Source organism: Phlebotomus papatasi, chromosome 4 (genome assembly GCF_024763615.1).
Source record: "Phlebotomus papatasi isolate M1 chromosome 4, Ppap_2.1, whole genome shotgun sequence".
Classification (NCBI taxonomy): domain Eukaryota; kingdom Metazoa; phylum Arthropoda; class Insecta; order Diptera; family Psychodidae; genus Phlebotomus; species Phlebotomus papatasi.
This window is the reverse complement of record NC_077225.1, coordinates 3,614,549-3,635,485: the sequence shown is the minus strand read 5'-3', so window position 1 is coordinate 3,635,485 and position 20,937 is coordinate 3,614,549. Positions and strand designations below refer to the sequence as shown.

Genomic DNA, 20,937 nt, shown 5'->3' with positions numbered 1-20,937 from the left:
AATTTGTATAATTTCACGAATTTTATTCAAGATAACTGAATGGCGTCTCCCAACTTCAGCTCTAAATCGAATTTGCATGCACTCCGAGCTAGCTCACGTTAAGAATCTCACCTACATAAGCCGGTTAGGATTATCTGTCCCTTTTAAAATTCTGTCATTTTAGAACACTCAAAACAGACTTAGGACGTGAGTTTGTAAACGAAACTTTTACTAGCATTTGCGAGCTATTGCACATAAACCATTCACGATCCACTCCCTATCATCACCAAACGCTAGGTAGTGTAGAAAGAATGCACCGAGTTTTAAACTCATATTTACTATCTTTTAGCGATTGTGATGATTGGGATGTGTGGATACCTTATTTTGTATTTACCTACAATAATACGCCCCATTTAGCCACTAATTACACCCCTTTTCAAATGATTTTTGGGAAACTGACATCCCTAAATATTGATGATCGCTTCTCGACACTAATATATAATTACGATGCATATGTTAGTGAATTAAAGTTTCGCTTACAAAAATCGCACGAAAAAGCAAAGAAATTCCTTATGAAAGAAAAATTAAAAAGAACACAAAAAGAACCAATTTCTATAATTAACTTTAAAATCAATGATCTAGTTTTAGTTACCAATGAAGGTCGGACTAAGCAGGAAAGTCCCTATACAGGCCCATACATAATAATAAATAGACTAGGCGTCAATAGTAAACTCAGAAATCTAAGTAATGGTAAAGAAATTATAGTTCATAATAATAGATTAAAGTTTTTTAAATAATACAGTAATTGAGGCCTCAAGTACTAATAGCTATAATTAAAAATAAGCACGTTAACATTTGAAAGGTTGATTTATAAGTAATTACTAAATTCAAGATAAGAAATATTAACTTTAAAAAAAGGTTTATAGTTACTTAAATATTAAGAAAAATTATATCTACCATTATAACTTCAAAAACAAATAAAAAAAAATAAACAAAAAAAGGGGAAATACTGTATACAGAATGTAAAAGAAAAAAAGAAAATACTAAATTCAAAATTCAAAAAAAAAATCAAAACTCAAAATTTATATATTCTAAAACCAAATCGTAAAGATCATACTCCAAAAGGGGGTGATGTAGTGGAATGCTCGATCAGCATTCCATATTGTACTTTGTGATGTATATCTGTAAATACTGTTGGAAATATATTCAGTCTTTTGGCAACCACCTCAGCGATGAGTATCACTTTCCACCAACTCAGTACAATACAACTTATGACACGTGATTTTCCTACGCCAGCTGAACCAGATATGAATATTCTAAGTGGCAATTTTTTTTTCAGTTTTCAAACTCTGATAAATGTGCATTACTATTAGGTGAGATTCTTAACAATCTCACCTACTATAATCCTAACAAAATTTCATGTCCTCCGATCGCGCTCAAACTTGGCCAAAATGTGTTTCGCCACTTCCTGATCACGAATATATATGTGGCTAAGTTACGTTCCCGGCCGGCCGCTCTTTGGAGCTTAATAGCTCCTAAACTAAAAAAGATATCGACTTGCGGTTTTCGGCAAAGGTTAAATATCGTATGAAAATTGCAACATGGTGCATTGACCCCCCACCCCCCACCCCTCCTTCCGACATTTTGAAGACCCCCCTTTTTTTGTTTTCTCAATAGCTCCGGCCCTATGGCATCTAGCGGGCTCAAATTTTAGTATGTTATAGCTGGGCCTTAGAGCTTTCCATCAATACCAAACTTAAGGTCCCCCGACCCCCCTGACCCGAGCTATAAGGGTCCAAAAAAATTTTCTTAAAATGGTCATAACTCCGGTTCTAATTGTCAGAATTTAAAAACTGAGGGCTTTTTGGAAAGCTCTCGTGAAATGCCACTTCCTCTTCTAACATCGCAAGTTCATAAAACCACCGCTAGGGGCGCTATTATTAAAAAGAATTTTTTTAAATCTTAAAAGTTAAATAACTCAAAAATTCCTTATGCAATCGGGCTGAAATTTTAGTATGTTGTAGCCGTTGATTATACCTATCAAACAAAAAAAACCTTAAGTCGATCCATAACCCCTGACCCGAGCTATAAGGGGTCAAAGTTCGAACATTGACCGGCCTCTATCTCCGGTTCTAATTAACATATCGACATAAATTTTACCTTTTTGGTTTCGTCTCGATGAGCACTTTCAGATGGAAGTTCAAAAAGTCACCACAGGTGGCGCTGTGATAGCGTCAAAATTCATCGAAATTCAAAGTCACTTTTCTCAAAAACGGCATTGTGCAAGTTAATGAAATTTTAGTATGTTGTAGTCCAGTCTAGGACGTTTCCAAAATGGTGCGTAAGCGCGCTGTGGTTTCAATAGAACCGGAGATATGAGGGGTCAAAGTTCACGAAATTCAAAAAATCATATCTCCGGTTCTATGTGACCGATTTTGATGAATGAGGGCTTAAACGAAAGATCTCACCAAATGCTACAACTTTCTAGAATATTTGAACTTCGTGGGACCAACACCAGGGGCGCCACAGTCGAAAAACCAATTTCAATATCACATAACCTCAATTATCTCGACTGTCGCTAAACCGATTTTGATGATTACTTCGACATAATTGTAGAAGACATTTGTCTCTACATTTCGTTCATACATCATTTTCCGGTCAGACTACGCTATCACTCCGATTTTGCCGTTTAAGTGTGAAAAAATTGATTTTTCCCATAATAACGCTTTGAAATCACTCAGATGCCAATTTGACTGCCTCTACTCCACCAAGACACTTAAAATAGGGTTTTAAATGGAAAGTCCCACAGAATACAACAATTCTTTGATATAGTTGAAGTTCAACAAATGACTACTTGGGGCACTCTGATGGATGAAAAAACGAGTTAAGAAACAAAAAACCTCGATTATCTTGGCTTCTGAGTAATCGATGAGATCATGTTCTATGGAAAAATTATAGAGAACATTCTGGTCTACATTTCACCCATATAACACTTTTCTGTCAGTTCATCCAAATCCTTGATATTTTGGTTTAAATACAAAATTTGTATAATTTCACGAATTTTATTCAAGATAACTGAATGGCGTCTCCCAACTTCAGCTCTAAATCGAATTTGCATGCACTCCGAGTTAGCTCACGTTAAGAATCTCACCTACATAAGCCGGTTAGGATTATCTGTCCCTTTCTCGTTGTTTTTCATTTAATGTTTCCATGCTTTTACAAATTTCATCTTTAGTAATTCTTACTGGACAGGTATATTTTCTAGAATCATTGTTTTCAATTTTATCTTCGACATTCGAAAATATATCCACTTCTTGTTCCTTATCAAGTGGATCATTATGATTGGAACTTTCATTATCCCTTCTCTCCTCATCATCTATATTAAGTTCTTTAATAGCTCGATGTATTGCGTCTTCAACGTCTTCAGTTAAAAATGTAAATTTATTTTTTATATTATTTATACTATGTATATTTTCCAAATACTTTTGTACGTGATTACAATTTTCCACTTCATCTTCTTCATTGCGCCACGGTAGAAAAAGCAAAAGATGTTCACGATTGAAATTGTCTGGGTCTTGTTCCTCCTTATATCTTTTATATCGTACAATTTTTGATCTCTTTCTCTTTGATGATTCGATATTATTTTCGTCATCATTAATATCATCATCATCATTGGTAGTATTTTTTGTATAATAATAGTCTGCTGCAAATTTAATCAAAGTAAGTCTTTCCCATTCTTCCTTGCGGTTACTATATTTTATCATAATATTTTCCGCAAATATGTCCGTTGAATCAGTTGGCAATTCTTGAAGTTGTTTCCGAGTTTTCAAGATTCTAACACGTTCATTAATAGGACGTGTATTTATATAAACATTTCCTCTGCTACATTGTGATAATGGTAGTTGCAAACAGTAGTATGCTGCTTTAGGTGCTGCTACTAATTTACTATTCAGAAAACCATTACAATATTTACGCATTTTCTGATGTAATGTGAAATTACCTTTTACATTCATTTCTTGCATGACATCTTTTAAAATTTTTGATACTCCCGCTTCTGATTTACTTATATAATCTACAACGTATTTCGCAAGTTCGTAAACTTCAGCAACAAATTGTATATCCATGTTGGATTCTAAGCAATCCATAATGTCTACATTATATCCATTGATATTGATACTTCCAAGTTACTGCGTTTCAGAAACATTCTCGTGCGTTTGATATTATACCTCAATGCCATTATATATTCTTCTCTGGTCATTTCTAATTTTTCTAAAATTTCATCAAAAGACATATCAACATATTTTTTAGAAAAATATTTTGTTAAGTTCATAATCTTAATATAATAGTTCTCCATTTTATTAGATATTGTCGGATTCTTATCCTCATTTGCTACTGGTCTTAGAATTTCGGTTTTACCTAGCGGTGGGATTGGGAAATTAAATCTGCATTTTTCTTTCTTTCCTTTATAACACGTACTTGAATGAATATGCATTTGTTTTTTGATATATGGATATTCATCCGGATCCTTATATTGGCACGTAATTAAACTATCAATAATTTGAATAACTTGTTCGAAAGACGAGGGATCTTCTTCGTTTAATATGGGAAAATTGTTGAGCCATAAAAGAATGTGTTGATGGGGACTACCTCTCATTTGAAATTCTGTTCTTTGGAAAGAGTCAATTACAAAGTAATGTCCAAAAAGACCACATTTTCCAGTATTAGTGATTGGGTCAATTCTTAGCATTTTCATTAAATTGTTAACCCTATTCTCAAAATATCTGACACAAGTGACTGGATCATTTTGCACAAGGCGTGTTTTGGTTCCTTTATCTAATAACATTCTTTCTTCAATTGATAGGTTCTTGCCTTCACTTTTAGCAAGTTCTTGAATTAATTCTGGCCAATATATTTCTGAACAGGTCAATGTTAAAAATAATGCCTAATTGTCTAAACATCGTCATTAAGAGATTTTGTTTTTCTGCCCAGTATGCGGGAGTAAGTTGATTTGTTTTCATAAAACTATAACCGTCATCATGTTCTATCAATTTACTCAGTTTTGTTTCAAGAAAATTGTACACGGTGATGACCTTTGTTCTTTCTTCTCCTTTATTCTCTCATACGACGTTTCGGAGGCAGATTTCCTCCTTCCTCAGGTCTACAAATGCATTTTTAACAAATTTTGAACAATTTTTGAAAAATATTTTTACAAACAATAATAACAATCTTAAAAAACACTTACACGGAAAATTCGGGAAAAAAATGTCACAATCTTTTGTTACCACCACTTGCACCACAGACTTCTCCAGTAACTCGACCATTGGCTTTCCCACCAAGAATGAATCAGCTGATCGATGTCAGCTTTCATCACAGCTGTAGAAGGTATCCTCTTCTCTGTTCCTCCTCCCTTGTCTCTGTCTAACTCTGTGCAACAGGGATGAGTAGATCGTGCTGATCGCTTGTGTATCCGTTTTTTTGTTTACATTGTGAGATTTAGTCAGATAAATGTGCAATGACTCGAGAAATTCTAATTTTTTGTTGTGGTTGCACCTATCCAGTATCTCAACAGCCTCGAACCGGAATTTATGATTTTGTTCCCTTGAATGGGTGACCAATGCTGTGGCTTCCTGCTCCTCTCTGTTCCTCATAGCATGCTTTACAGTCCTTTCATGTTGTTTCGTTCTATCTTTGAGCCTTTGTATGGTTTTGCCTATATAAAGTTTGTCACATTCACACGGGATAGCATATACTACCCCGCTTTCCATTAATGGATTTAATTTTTGTTTTGTGTTTGTGTGCATTCTAGAATTGTTTCGCGGGCATTTGAATGTGACTCGAAGACTCTCTATCTCTTTTTGTAATATATGTCGTATAGAATCGCTCAGTCTGGGAACGTATGTTAGCGATTTGTAGGTGATGTCATCAATTCTCTGGTAACTTTCGGGAATGTTGCCAAAGTGCGATGTTGAATGAGCTCCCCAGAGTGCATTGATAAGGCCCGGCGGATAGCCATTGACTCTTAACTTGCTAAAGATTATATTTTTGGTGTTTGCTCTATTAGTTGTTGTGAGTTTTTGTACCCGCTTTATTAGCCCAATGGCTGTTGATATTTTTTGTTGCAGGGGATGCTTAGAGTGGTAACTCAACATCCTATCCGAGGCTATGGGCTTCTTGTACCACATTGTTTCTAGTTGTTGGTTCTGTCTGATGACATAGGTGTCAAGATAGGCGATTCCTCCATCCGTCTCTGTCTCTACCGTGAATTGTAGCTTGTGATGAAAGCCATTGAAAGCATTCAGTGTGTCATTGACCTTTTCGTGTGGTATAAGGCAAAAAATATCATCCACGTACTTTGTCAGACATAGAACATTTTCTGGAATGGTATTCAGGATTGATGTAAGAGCATGATCCATCACCAAATCTGCAATAACTGGGGATAATGGTCCCCCCATTGGCATGCCGTCTATTTGATGATAATACTGATCCTCGTACACGAAATAGCTGGTTTCAAGGCAATATCTGAGGATTTTCATAAATAGGTCCTTGCCGATGCGTGTGTGTGATTGTATCGTCTGCCACATATTATCAATTATTTGGATAGCTATCTGGATTTGGATAGTTTCGTCGTCCATCAAAATGCATCCGTGAAAGCCTTTCAAAACTCGATCACTCAGATTTCTCGATCTTGTTTTGACACTTTGCCTCTGCTTGTCCTTGCGATGGAGAGCAGCTTGAGCTTTGTACGTTATCAATCCTTTATTCTCTTTGATTCTCTGCACTAAGCTCTTGGAGATACTTAACTTTTTGCCCACATCTCTGACTGAAAGCGAACAACAGCCTTGAGTTCCTTGAAGCGTAATATAACCCTTCGCACCGTGAATGGACACTTTCCGGTAATCCTTCCGATTTTAAAATATTTTGCTTTTGGATTCTTTAGGTACATGTCCGTCCATGATCAATTTGCGTAGGTTCTCCATTTTTATCACTTTTCTCAGCCAAAACACAAACTTTTTCAATATTTCTTTCAGAAATGAAAAGCTGACGAAATTCTCCTGAAACGTAAAAAAATCAAAACAAAACTCAATTCCTATTGTGACTAACTTCATGTCCAAAACTTGCAATTTAAATTTGGGACACGCTTTATTCTTCTGAAATGACATAAATTTCTATAAAACAAGGCTATTTTTATTTTTTATTAATAAAATACATATCTCCATATATTAATTAAGTTGTTGTTACATAATACTGTATTCTTGTATATAAATATTAAAAAGAAAAAATGATTTGTTTAAGGTATGCCTATAAAAGATGAATTCAAGGTATATTCAGCCAGAGACGTGAAGCGTTCTGTGGAAAAAACAGTTGCTAGCCAGATCAACGTTGTAATGGCACGACCTTTGAGCATTAATTCACCGTCATTTGTTCTCATGGCTTACGGAACAGACCAAAAGTTCAACTATGAATCAGTGATGAGACGATGGGAGTTTATCGTGTTACGTCTTCGGCAATTGGGTATCGAGGTCCTCGGATTTTCATCTGATGGGGACTCGCGACTTTTAAAAGCAATGAGAATTTCCGGCAACATTCCTACTGAGCTGCCTTTCTTGGACGATTTTTGTGGTTGGGATTTTTTCAACGGAACGCTCAAGCCTGTTGTTGCTGAACAACATATGAACAGCATACGAAAACACTACGCGCGTCCAGCCGGGTTATATTTTTGTAAAGAATTTTTGTAAAATCTTCAACTCTGACTCTCTCTTCGCTCAGCTCTCATGAAAGTCAACCACATTGAATATTGTCTCGCGAAATATCTAAAAATATCTTTATTATCGTTCTTAAAAACTGTTGGATTTCATATTAAAGAGTTTGTTAAAAGTTTGCTGGTGGTACTCATTCACAATTTCCTGCGCAAGTTCCTGTGGATTGGCAACACGGAGGATTCTCGAAAACTTGCCCTCCGAGCCCCATGCTCTAACCACACTTATTCTCACCACAGGTACATTTATCAGTCTCAGGGGTCCAATATCACAGATCTTACTCACAATAGATTGCATCCCATCACAGGTAATTCATCCCCACCTGTAATTAATTGTGTGCAAGATACTGTACATATTGGTGGAAAGTTGAAAAATCGTCTCTTGTATAGAGAACCGATGACATTGGGCGACATACAAATAACTTCAGCCCATTTGCTTCAATTAATTGAGTCCAGCAATGTGTCCGAGCACGGAATAACACAGAGTGAAATTCAGACAAAAGACCACATGAATTATAAAATTGCGGAAAAGTTAATTGACGAAAAATTGATCACAGCTCTAAAAAATAATGTCCCCGGTAGCGATGGCACTGTGTTTTATCTCAACCTCATGCGTCTGATTAGAAATTCTTTTGATGCGCCAAATATTTCACCAAGTGCTCGTCTCTACGACATTTGGTTTGCATTATTTGCTTTCCGTTACTGGAGGCGATGGCTCCGAAAGAATAATATACCTTTGGAGCGTTGTATTACAGCAAATGCTTATCAGTGTATAGAGGTGAATGCACATTCACTGGTCAACATCATCATGCCAGGGGTCAGTTCTCCATTTCGGATATTCCGATGCATCCAGGCCACCAATTGGGCCCCTTATACTTCCCCACTCCTATTCTATCTTATCCCCCGATACGGGTAGCCGCTCTATATCGCAGCTCTGTGTGGACAATCAGTGCCGTTACTATATCACAGCATCCCTTCTCGGTGTGTGTTTGGGATCAGTGACAGCGAATATTTGTATCGATTGAAGTACCACTTTCACATCGAAACTCGTTTTCGTACCAGCCTCTATTGTTTTTAGGCGGTTCACTTTTTTGCCAATATGCACCATTGACAATACTATCATTCATTCACTGGACGAATTCGAAGCCGATATGGCATGAAAAATCTTTTTTCTGCTGCCGCTCAGCCACGAACCCACGACCTCGCAGTCACAGAGCCCCTGCTCTATCCACTGACCCACTCGAGGCGCATTTACCAGACCAATTTTTAAACCGTTTTGAGGTTTCAAAAAAAGTAATTGTATGTTCCTATTATTTTCTGATATACTTTTTACACGATTAACACCATTTGCAGTTCGCACATACAAAGTGCTTTGCATTATATTATTGTTAAATTGTCTGTTTGCAATACAATTAAATAGATCCACGTGAAAATCATTAATATACTCCATAGGATTTAAAATTACGTTCAAATTTTCATTATTTCTGATTGAAATTTTGTTTGAGTTATCATTATTACTATTTTCAATATTACTTAAATCCATATAAATAATGTCTTCATTGCTATTATGTTCATTAGGTACTGTCGTTGGAAACATTGTTATTCTACCACTATTAAATATATTGTACAAGTGTCTCCGTAGTTTTGTATTTTCATAAATGATATTACTAGGATTTATATTATTTAAAAGTGTTATACTGTTAGCTATAGCGTGAATTCCGCAAGAGGTACCGTCGATTTGCTGATTAGTTTTTGGAAATGTTATACGACCAGCTTTCATTGCTTCTGCGTATAATTTTGATAAAAATCTTGTAGATTTTTCGTCCAGTCTATTCCAACCTAGAGAATCATACACATATATATTACCCTCATCGTACAAAGTGGTTATCCAATTACCAATATCTGAAAGTCCTTTTGGTTCCAAAAAGACTATTTGAACACATCTACTTGATTCATCAATTTGAATAACGTGTTCTAACAAATATTCTGAAAGCATAAGTAAAACGCTCTGCATGAAATTTGGAAAAGTTTTATTCGCCATTTCCATAAATAAATTTATATGTATATCTTGAAGATATTCCGAAGGATTAAGAATTTCTTTAAAAATTCCGTTATATTCAATACTATATTGTTCAGATAAACATATTTTTTCGATTTTAGGATCACTTGGCTGAATTGGAATCATTTGAGCATACTTGTTTGAAACATTATTATTTTTAGTTTGAATTTGAAGTCGTGAATCTATACTGTTTGAGCATATAATTTCATTATTCTGGGGATCTCCTTCATCGTTATGAAGTTTTGTATCCGTATCAATTATATTATAAATTTCATTTTGTATTTTATTTTCTAATGGCATATGAGTAATACTGTTGATATGATTTTTAAATTGAATATCAACCTGTGTATCCTTACTATAAATGGATTGAATTTTTTGGTCAATTTCGCTACCTTTTATCTCTTGGGTTTGTGTATCAATTTCATGACGTTTGATATCACAATTGGCAACTGGAATATTTTTTTCAATGTTGATATCTAATTGTGTATCTATGCTATATATATCTTTGACATGATTATAAAGATGTTTGTCAATTTGTGTTTCCACACTATATACTGATTTAATTTTGTCATTATCATCTTGGTCAACGATGAATTCAATTTCTTCAGTATTTTTCATATAATTGATATAATTTTTGTCAATTTTAATATTGAATTGTTTATATAATGGAATACACTCCAAATATTGTAAAGCTTCTATTACAATGGCAGGTCTTACAGTTTCGAACATATAATGTGATTTGTGATCAATGTGTCTTTTTAATTTTACTTGAACTGTTGACATGTTGTCAAATGTTCTCGGTAAAACACTTGTCATATTATTTACTTCAACGGGAATATGTACTACGCTGCCTTTCAGCCCTTTCTGAGGATTTAATACATATTTTTTTAATTCACGTATTTCCATAAAATTTATAAATGGAGCAACCATTCTTTTCTCGAGATCAGTTAATTTGCTAATGCACTCTGGCACTTCTGGAAACGAGAGTCAATTTTTAATTGCTAAAGTTGGTGATTTGTTTTTATTTAAAAAATTTAAACAAGTCATGCAGCAATATTTTGATATAATCAAAATTTCATTTAAATAATTTTTATCAGAATATTTACATCTTTCAACGTTTAATTCCCTAACAGAACGTTTGAATAGCAAACCTTCACAGCAACCACCCAGCGAGCACAGTTAGCAGAATAAAATAGGATTTTCAGCATTTTTTTGCTGAATCGGTCTGCTGGCCAATCAGCAGCTCTCGAACAAAAAGTGCTAAGCATATACATAAAAATGGCACTGTTTAGCGCTCGCAGTGGATGATGGCAGAACTAAATACTGCCGGTAGATGGTGCCAGGAAGCATTTAGCAGCAAATTTTCTCTTTCATTTTTTTTCTTTTTCTCTCAAAATGTCAAAATGAACTTGGAATTTCCCCTGAAATTATTTATCAACTTGGGGGATATTATAATCACGATTTTTATTACTTATATTATTATAGGAATTATGCTGCGGTATGCTGCCTATAGAGAACGGTCTAATAGATGTATTAAACATACTCCCGACCAAAAATGTTGCATTTTTTAGTGAATTGCGTCATTATTTTCCCGAGAAAAAAAAATTTTTTTCTGAGCAAATATTCAGTCGGGGGTTATAAAATTATTCATTATTTATGAAAAATATGTTTTTTCTTTTGCAAAAAGCATATTTTCCTCAATTTTCGCAATTAATTATTGGCATCTTTCCTGGTACAGCCATTGATGTATTATGCTCACAGTCGGTCACAACTATTGTAATTGATCTTGAAACAGGAGTTTTCTACTTTTTTAACTTTTTTATGGTAAATAAAGTTGCAAATGCATTTAAAAAAAATCCATTTAAAAGTTGTGACTCCCCCACTTAACTCTTTCGCCTCTTTTGGGACTCTGAGTACACAAAGCAGCATATGAATACTTTGTGAAAAACAATGTTTTTTTTTTAAATTATTAAGAACTGATAAAAATCCTATTCTTGTGAATGATTACAAACTATAAGGATGTCTAAATGTAAAATATTTTTTTGTAGGACCTCAATTAATTTCTGAGCAAAGATATTTTTGATTCAAAAAAAAAAAAGTGAAATTGGCTTACAGTATATGCTGCGGTCCGGAAAGAGTTAATTAGTTCAATAATGCCTTTTAAAATTACTACAAAAAAATTTCTATGGATACTACAAAATAAAATATAATTGTTTTATCACAATTTAAGTTGAAAAAATTACATAAAAGCGTTTTTGTTTGTTGCGGCAAATGCGGAAAATATATATATTTTTTTATGTTATAAAATGTTTTATATTTTACAAGTGAAATGAATGTATGATCCGTGCACGATGCATATGCATGTATATGCTGCACTTTTCTATTTATAAATTTTCGATTATAAATTTTCTAAAGCGCATTTTTGCGCAAAAAACTACTTTTATTTTCGTGGTAAAATAACAAAACAAAAATTATTGTTTTTTTAATACTGTACGTATTCTTTTTTAAATGAAAAATTTATTCAATTTGATGATTCATTTTTTAAATTAAAATGATATGCATTTATATTTTTTAGAAGAGAGTTTTTAAATACCTTTAAAGTCAGGAAAATATGCTAATTTGTTGGAAATCATTTCAAACAATTTTGAGTAGACTGTGTATACCATTAAATAAAAATTATAGAGGCTCTAAATTCTATATGTTCTTGATCTTCTTGGTATTTCCATGAGGTTCCGAAGTTTTTTCAATATTTCTCGAATTTAGAATTCATTAAATATCAAAATATCTTAAGAATTCCCAAGAATTTCTTGGGTTATTAATTTTCTAAAATCACAGCGGACAAGAATTCTTGGCAATGCAATTTTAATTTAGGTGTAGTATATTTTTTTATAAATGAATTCATTTGATAAAATTAGACAAAAAAAAATTAAATTTATTGGTCGGAAAAGGTTTAAGAATACATATTATCCAAAATATATTATAAATATGATTTTTTTAAATTTTTGTGAATTTTAAAATTTTTGCTTTATTTTTTAATGTCGAATGTGGTTATTGTAAGAATCATAAAATTGTAATAATGGAAATGGTTAACCTTAGCTTCTACTCAACTCAGCAAAGACAAAAACCAAGTGCATTAAAGTCTCTCACTCGATTGGGGAAAAAGAATAACTTTGACTAATTTCCACTGCGATCGCTAGTGTAACTTCGAGGTCAGCAGAGCTCAGCTGAAAAAATATATGTTTTCAGCTGATTTGAAAAAGCTTAGCATTTGGTGCTCGCTGGGCACAAATATATTCAGGTACTTCTTTCTTTCACCCAAGAAAATTTAAAATAGTATTATTTTTTGCTCTATTAATATTATTTATACTTTTTTGAAGATTATGCTTTAGTTTTTGTCTGAAATTATATACTTGATATTCATATGTATTATGATTTTCTTTAGCATTGCATTTTGTCCTCAATATTTTGGATGTTTTTCTATTTATGGAAATATCCTTTCCCTTTGTTCTACGTATCCTTTTAAATGGCTGTAGTCTTATTGATATACACCTGACTTTTTTGTTATTAAATTTTTTATTTATTAATACAGTGAATGATTTTGGATTTTTATATAACGTACCATGCATTAATTTTTCGTATCTAATTTTTAGTAATATTTAATATAGTAGTAATATTTATTCAATCACAAAAATAGGGTTCATCCCTCTTACAATTGTGATAAAGAAAAAAGAAAGAAAAAGAAGTTAAAAAACAGCAGCAAAAAGCAGGAAAAAGAAAAATAAAAGAACGATTTACAATAGTATAAGAAAGGAAAATGAAAATTAAATAAGAAAAAAAAAATCCAATAAGTGTTCTCTTAAGATTCAGCCTGGAAAAAGCGTCGGATGCCATCTGCAGACCTACGCAGATCACTTGGAACGGAGTTAAAAATAACTACGCCCTTTACAAATAATGACCGGTAAAGACAATCACTCCTGACCTTAGGCACTATGAGTCCCCGAACCCTGGCCGAGCCCCCCCTAACCAGAAGACTCGATAGGTACTGAGGACACCCAAATATTAACAAATTAAATAGAAAGAGCACAGCTCTTAAGTTTAAGTGTGAAGTAAGGTCACAGCCAATAAAGGGACAGATAATCCTAACCGGCTTATGTAGGTGAGATTCTTAACGTGAGCTAACTCGGAGTGCATGCAAATTCGATTTGATGCTGAAGTAGGGAGACGCCATTCAGTTATCTTGAATAAAATTCGTGAAATTATACAAATTTTGTATTTAAACCAAAATATCAAGGATTTGGATGAACTGACAGAAAAGTGTTATATGGGTGAAATGTAGACCAGAATGTTCTCTATAATTTTTCCGTAGAACTTGAACTCATCGATTACTCAGAAGCCAAGATAATCGAGGTTTTTTGTTTCTTAACTCGTTTTTTCATCCATCAGAGTGCCCCAAGTAGTCATTTGTTGAACTTCAACTATATCAAAGAATTGTTGTATTCTGTCGGATTTTCCATTTAAAACCCTATTTTAAGTGTCTTGGTGGAGTAGAGGCAGTCAAATTGGCATCTGAGTGATTTCAAAGCGTTATTATGGGAAAAATCAATTTTTTCACACTTAAACGGCAAAATCGGAGTGATAGCGTAGTCTGAGCGGAAAATGATGTATGGACGAAATGTAGAGACAAATGTCCTCTACAATTATGTTGAAGTAATCATCAAAATCGGTTTAGCGACAGTCGAGATAATTGAGGTTATGTGATATTGAAATTCGTTTTTTGACTGTGGCGCCCCTGGTGTTGGTCCCACGAAGTTCAAATGTTCTAGAAAGTTGTAGTATTTGGTGAGATCTTTCGTTTAAGCCCTCATTCATCAAAATCGGTCACATAGAACCGGAGATATGATTTTTTAAATTTTGTGAACTTTGACCCCTCATATCTCCGGTTCTATTGAAACCACAGCGCACATACGCACCATTTTGGAAACGTCCTAGACTGGAGTACAACATACTAAAATTTCATTAACTTGCACAATGCCGTTTTTGAGAAAAGTGACTTTGAATTTCGATGAATTTTGACGCTATCACAGCGCCACCTGTAGTGACTTTTTGAACTTCCATCTGAAAGTGCTCATCGAGACGAAACCAAAAAGGTAAAATTTATGTCGATATGTTAATTAGAACCGGAGATAGAGGCCGGTCAATGTTCGAACTTTGACCCCTAATAGCTCGGGTCAGGGGTTATGGATCGACTTAAGGTTTTTTTTGTTTGATAGGTATAATCAACGGCTACAACATACTAAAATTTCAGCCCGATCGCTTAAGGAATTTTTGAGTTATTTAACTTTTAAGATTTAAAAAAATTCTTTTTAATAATAGCGCCCCTAGCGGTGGTTTTATGGACTTGCGATGTTAGAAGAGGAAGTGGCATTTCACGAGAGCTTTCCAAAAAGCCCTCATTTTTTAAATTCTGACAATTAGAACCGGAGTTATGGCCATTTTAAGAAAATTTTTTTGGACCCTTATAGCTCGGGTCAGGGGGGTCGGGGGACCTTAAGTTTGGTATTGATGGAAAGCTCTAAGGCCCAGCTATAACATACTAAAATTTGAGCCCGCTCGATGCCATAGGGGCGGAGCTATTGAGAAAACAAAAAAAGAGGGGTCTTCAAAATGTCGGAAGGAGGGGTGGGGGGTGGGGGGTCAATGCACCATGTTGCAATTTTCACCCGATATATAACCTTTGCCGAAAACCGCAAGTCGATATCTTTTTTAGTTTAGGAGCTATTAAGCTCCAAAGAGCGGCCGGACGGCCGACCGGCCGGCCGGCCGGGAACGTAACTTAGCCCCCCATATATTCGTGATCAGGAAGTGGCGAAACACATTTTGGCCAAGTTTGAGCGCGATCGGAGGACATGAAATTTTGTTAGGATTATAGTAGGTGAGATTGTTAAGAATCTCACCTAATACATTTCTATGGGGAGTGATATGGTCCCGGCGATTTAAGCCACAGATATACCTGACACAATTATTGAAAGAAACTGTTAGACGACGGATGGTGTCACTATCCGCCGAAAAGAAGAGTTTTGCTCCGTAGTTGAAGAAAGGAAGAAGAAGCGCTCTCGCGAGGAGCAAGCGAGTGTCATAAGGTGTGATGTCCCGGAAGCGTCGAAGGGTGTACAAAGAATAGTTGACCTTACGGCAAATTGATGTTGCATGATCTGACCAAGACAAAGAGGAATTGAAGATTACTCCAAGGTTTTTTACCTGATCAACAAAGGGAATAATTTCTCCGTGAAGGAGTAGAGGATAAAAATCAAAAGAAGCTGTTCTCTTATAAATAACGATGGCTTGAGACTTTTTCGGGTTTAAAAGCAAACCATTCGAAGACGCCCAGTGCTCAAGATTAGATAGATTGTATAGGGAGCATGGTACGATCTGTGGGCTGCAGACACCTAGGCTCTATTTGAGCCCCTTATGTCTACCCAACAAACCTTACTCCAATTCTTTTAAAACGTGGCTGAACTGCAGAATATCCTGAGCTGCCGCTCTTTTGATATCCTCCAGTGTCAGCACTTCTTTCTTAAAGATCTGAATTCTCTGGCTTGAGAATTTGGAACAATAACATAAAATGTGTTCTACTGTTTCCAGACTCTCTCCACAGCCCCTGCAAGCTGAGGTAACGTCTACACCCAACTTTGCAAGATGTGAATTTAGCCAGTGTCCTGTGTAAATTCCTATAATAACCCTCAAATTCCCCCTGTTAAGATTTAACAAGAGTTGAGATCTATTTAAATCTAATCCATCTATTACGGATTTCGCGAAACTACAGCCTTTTACGTTATTCCAAAGTGCTGTATGCTCTAATCCTGTAATATATTGAAAGTAATCTTTCCGTAATTCTTTCTCAACTCCCAAGACTGGTTCAGGGCCTATAAAGTCCTGATATACACCAATCTTCGCGAGTTTATCTGCTATTTCATTTCCTAGAATATCGTTATGACCAGGACACCACAGAAGAATAATATTATTATTCTCTGCTAATCTACAAAGATTAGCCCTGATCTCCTTAACAATTTTAGATGTTATAATACCCTGATATGGCGAAGAAAGTGCCTTTTTGCTATCAGAGATAAAATAAATATTTTTTCCTGTGGGATTTTCGTTCACTAACATATTCGTTGCAATCAGAATAGCTCCGACTTCTGCCAAGAAAACTGTTGTGAACCTTCCCATAGAAAAATAAAATTCATCACCTGTATCTAATCGAAATAAACCTACTCCAGCTCTCTCCCCTTGCACTGACCCGTCAGTGAAGATTTTAATGTCATCTTCACCTGCTACTGATAACAGTGCATTAAAGAGAAAGGAATTTTCTGTATTTAAAAATAAAGTACAGTTTGGGATCTCAGCGAAACACTCTGGTGATGTAGAGTCACTAGGCATTTCTAGAAAAGGATATTTGTTAGATATCTCTTTCAAGGCCAAACAGTGCCCTACAACACTGCCTTTCAGTGTCCACAAATCGAGATCGCGTAATCTTAAAGCCCCCTTTGCAGCTTCCATTTCAATGAAAAGTGGAAGAGGCGGTAAACCTAATAGTATCTCTAAAGCAGCTGTTGGAGTCGATCTTATAGCACCCGTGATTGCGATGCAAATATGTCTCTGAAATCTGGTTAGAGTATCTTTGACGCATTGCAAATTCACCCTAGGCCACCAAATTACAGCTCCATACGTCACAATAGGCCTGATCATCACGGTATATATAAAATACACCATTCTTGGTGATAGACCCCAGGTTTTTCCTATAATTGATCTGCACTGCCAAAAACTGCGAAATGCCTTGTCAATTTTTTCGTCCAAATGTTTATTCCAAATAAGCTTCTTGTCAAGGATCAAGCCTAAATATTTGACTTCATCCTTAAGATCGATTTCATTATTAAATAAGATAGGTTTTTTAGTTATTTTAACTTTCCTTTTACGCGTGAAAAGTACCAAATTGGTTTTTTTTGGGTTGACACTTAAACCAGTGCCTTGACACCATTCTTCAACATGTCGGAACGCCGCTTGCATTCTACCACAAATTGTTTCGTAATCGATACCGCATAAAACAATTGTGATATCATCAGCGTATCCAACTGTGAAAAAATAATTATCATTAAGCGTTTCAAGGAGATCTTCAACGGCTAAGCTCCACAAAAGGGGTGATAATACCCCTCCCTGTGGACAGCCTCTATGAATAGAGGCATTAACCGTTTGATCTCCAACTGTAACGCTTATTTTCCTGTTAGTTAGAAGAGCAGATAGCCATCTTCTAACTGTTTCAGGTATACCCTTTCTTTCAGCTGCTTTATTTATAATATCATGGCCTACTCTGTCGAAAGCACCCTCAATATCTAAGAATGCTCCTAATGATAGTTCACCATAGGACAAGGCCTTTTCAATTCTACCCACTACACTATGTAACGCGGTTTCTACGGATCTGCCCGATCTGTACGCGTGTTGACTAGGATGCAGTGGATTAGTTTTTAAAATATTTTCCTTAAGAAATCTCTCACAGATCCTTTCTAAGGTTTTAAGCAGAAAGGACGTGAGACTTATAGGTCTATATGATTTAACTTCACTATAATCTGCTTTTCCAGGCTTGGGAATGAACACAACTTTGGCTTCTTGCCATAAACTAGGGATGTAACCTAAAGCAAGACAGGCTGTATAAATATCCCTTAACAGCTCCAGGAAAAGTTTTTTACTATACGTAATTCTTTGAAATAAGGCAGGAAAGATGCCATCTATTCCCGCTGATTTAAACGGCTTAAAACTTTTAAAAGCCCAAAGTATTTTATCCTCAGAAACGATATCTTTAGCAATTTGCCAATTATGATCAGCCGCACTATACTCCTTCACCACATTCTCAGAATTAATAGAGAGAGTGCTATCAGGAAAGTGCGTCTCAATTAGCAAATTTATCGATTCTGAGTTATTTTTGCAAAAGTTCCCATCCGGTTTTCTGAGAGTACGATCTAAACCTTGGGATTTACCAGCAAAGACCTTTTTGATCCTTGCCGTCTCCATGGTAGATTCAATACTCTCACAGAAGAGACGTTTTGCAATACGTTTTGATTTTCTTATTTGCTTTTTATAAATCTGTCTTGCAGAATGCATTATATGAAATGCTTCTTCTGTGTTAATTTTCTTTGCTAATTTTTCCATTCTACGAATAGTGCTTTTGATCATATCCAATTCCTCATTCCACCAATGTGGTTTACCAACTTTGGTATGAGATAAAGGACATGCGTTCTCAAAAGCATTTTTAAAAGCCTCTGTTAAAAGATTAACTTTCAGTTCGACATCATCTGCACATTTGACTGATGATTGGTCAATCTCTGAAAGTTTTTTATCCAACAGTTTATTAAAAATGGCCCAATTTGTTTTCTTTGGATTTCTATAAGACTTTTGCACGATTTCATCAGGTTTCAATGTAAATATCAACCAACGATGATCCGACAAGGTTTCCTTATCGGATACGTGCCATCCGTTTATAAAGGGCAGTAAGTTAAAAGAACATAGTGTTACATCTATAACTTCCTGTCTATTTTTAATGACAAAGGTAGGTTTATTACCTCTGTTGCAAATTTCAAGATTATGTTTTGAAATATAATTTAATAAATTACTTCCTCTGTTGTTGATATCGGAACTACCCCACACTATGTGATGAGAGTTAGCATCAGCTCCAATAATCAATTCAAAATTATTATTTTCGCAGAATTCTACTACTTTTTTTAATTCAGCTGAAGGGGGAGGATCTTTGGAATCGTATGGCAGATACACTGAAGAAACTATGATATTCAGCTTCTTCCCTTGTATCGTCTGCACAATCTCGATTGTGGTGATGTCTTTGCCGCTGTACTGCGGCAAAAACGTTGCATTAATGTTTCGGGAAACAAAAATGCAGGCACGCACTTTATCCACCCCCTCTGCATGTAAAAATTTTCCGTATTTCATATCAATACCCCTAACATGACCCTTAAAAGTCCATGGTTCCTGCAGGAGTAATATGCAATTTTTCACCGTGGATATCTCCTGACAGACACATGCCATGGCATCCCGTGAACGATGCATATTACCCTGCAGGAGAAGAATTTCATCATTTTTATTTTTATTAATCATGATTAATAGTATAACAATTAGATTTTATAAGTGGTCCAAAATTTCCGCTAGGAGTGAAAAAGTATCTGATCTCCGTATCAGCTTGGAAAATTTCGAACACACATGCAAAAATCATAAAACTTTTTTGGTGCGCCATAAAGTGTGGGACGGTACTGTGCCGATAAAAACAATTGAAAGGTTTCCCCTTCTGTGTTTTACCCATCGACACTACATGACTTTTCCACCACTTTTCCACGACTGCACTTTGTAAATTCACTAATTTTATAAATTTTAAATCACTGTTAACCGGTAAGGATTCTTTCATGTGAGTGAAAACATCCTTCAGCGGTAGGGACAATTGGACAAACAGACTCTTACCTGGAAGCAATACGCCTACCAAAGAGTCCATGTACTGGCTGTCCAGTCTCCCTTCCTCCGCATATGAGGTGCTCCTGCTTTCCTCAAAATCCAGTGCCCGGATTTCGACGTTGTCCTTCGTTGTCTTATGTAAAAGACATACGATATAGCACTTTAATGAACATAAACTCAAAGAAAGGAAAGAACTCTGTCTTGCATATATCTCTAAAACGCCAGAAGTTAGACAATTGTGTGACTTGTGGTGTTCAATTGTGAGAGGCCCCACAATTACCGCTATCACAACAATTCTCCTCGCGAATTGACAGAGAAAACGCAGACAAAATCCCTTTTTACGCTCAAAAAGAGCACCTTCCCCGAGGTTCCACAACACAGGTGTATTCACTGTATCCACTGTTGGCCTATTGCACAAAAACCTATGCAAAATCAACAAGATACACTTAATTTTCACATAAAATACTAATCACTCGCACAAAGACACGTCTTTATCACCCGGCCGCCCAAACCGGTCCTCCCCAGTGCTCAATATTAGAAAGGTTGGAATTCATATGTACAAAGGCGCCCAAGGAACTGGTAGGATCACCATCCACATAGATTTGAAGGTCATCTGCATAGAGATGGAATAGGCAAT

At 35.4% G+C, this 20,937-nt stretch overlaps 1 protein-coding gene across 1 annotated transcript; it reads left to right on the top strand.

Annotated features, from left to right (window-relative positions):
• The first annotated feature begins 7,274 nt into the window (after positions 1–7,274).
• LOC129808541 (uncharacterized) lies at positions 7,275–17,454 on the top strand. The gene is made up of 4 exons (XM_055858320.1): positions 7,275–7,687; positions 7,976–8,552; positions 10,505–10,643; positions 17,345–17,454. The coding sequence occupies exons 1-4, from the start codon at positions 7,275–7,277 to the stop codon at positions 17,452–17,454; spliced, it is 1,239 nt and encodes a 412-aa protein (XP_055714295.1).
• Positions 17,455–20,937: the final 3,483 nt, after the last annotated feature.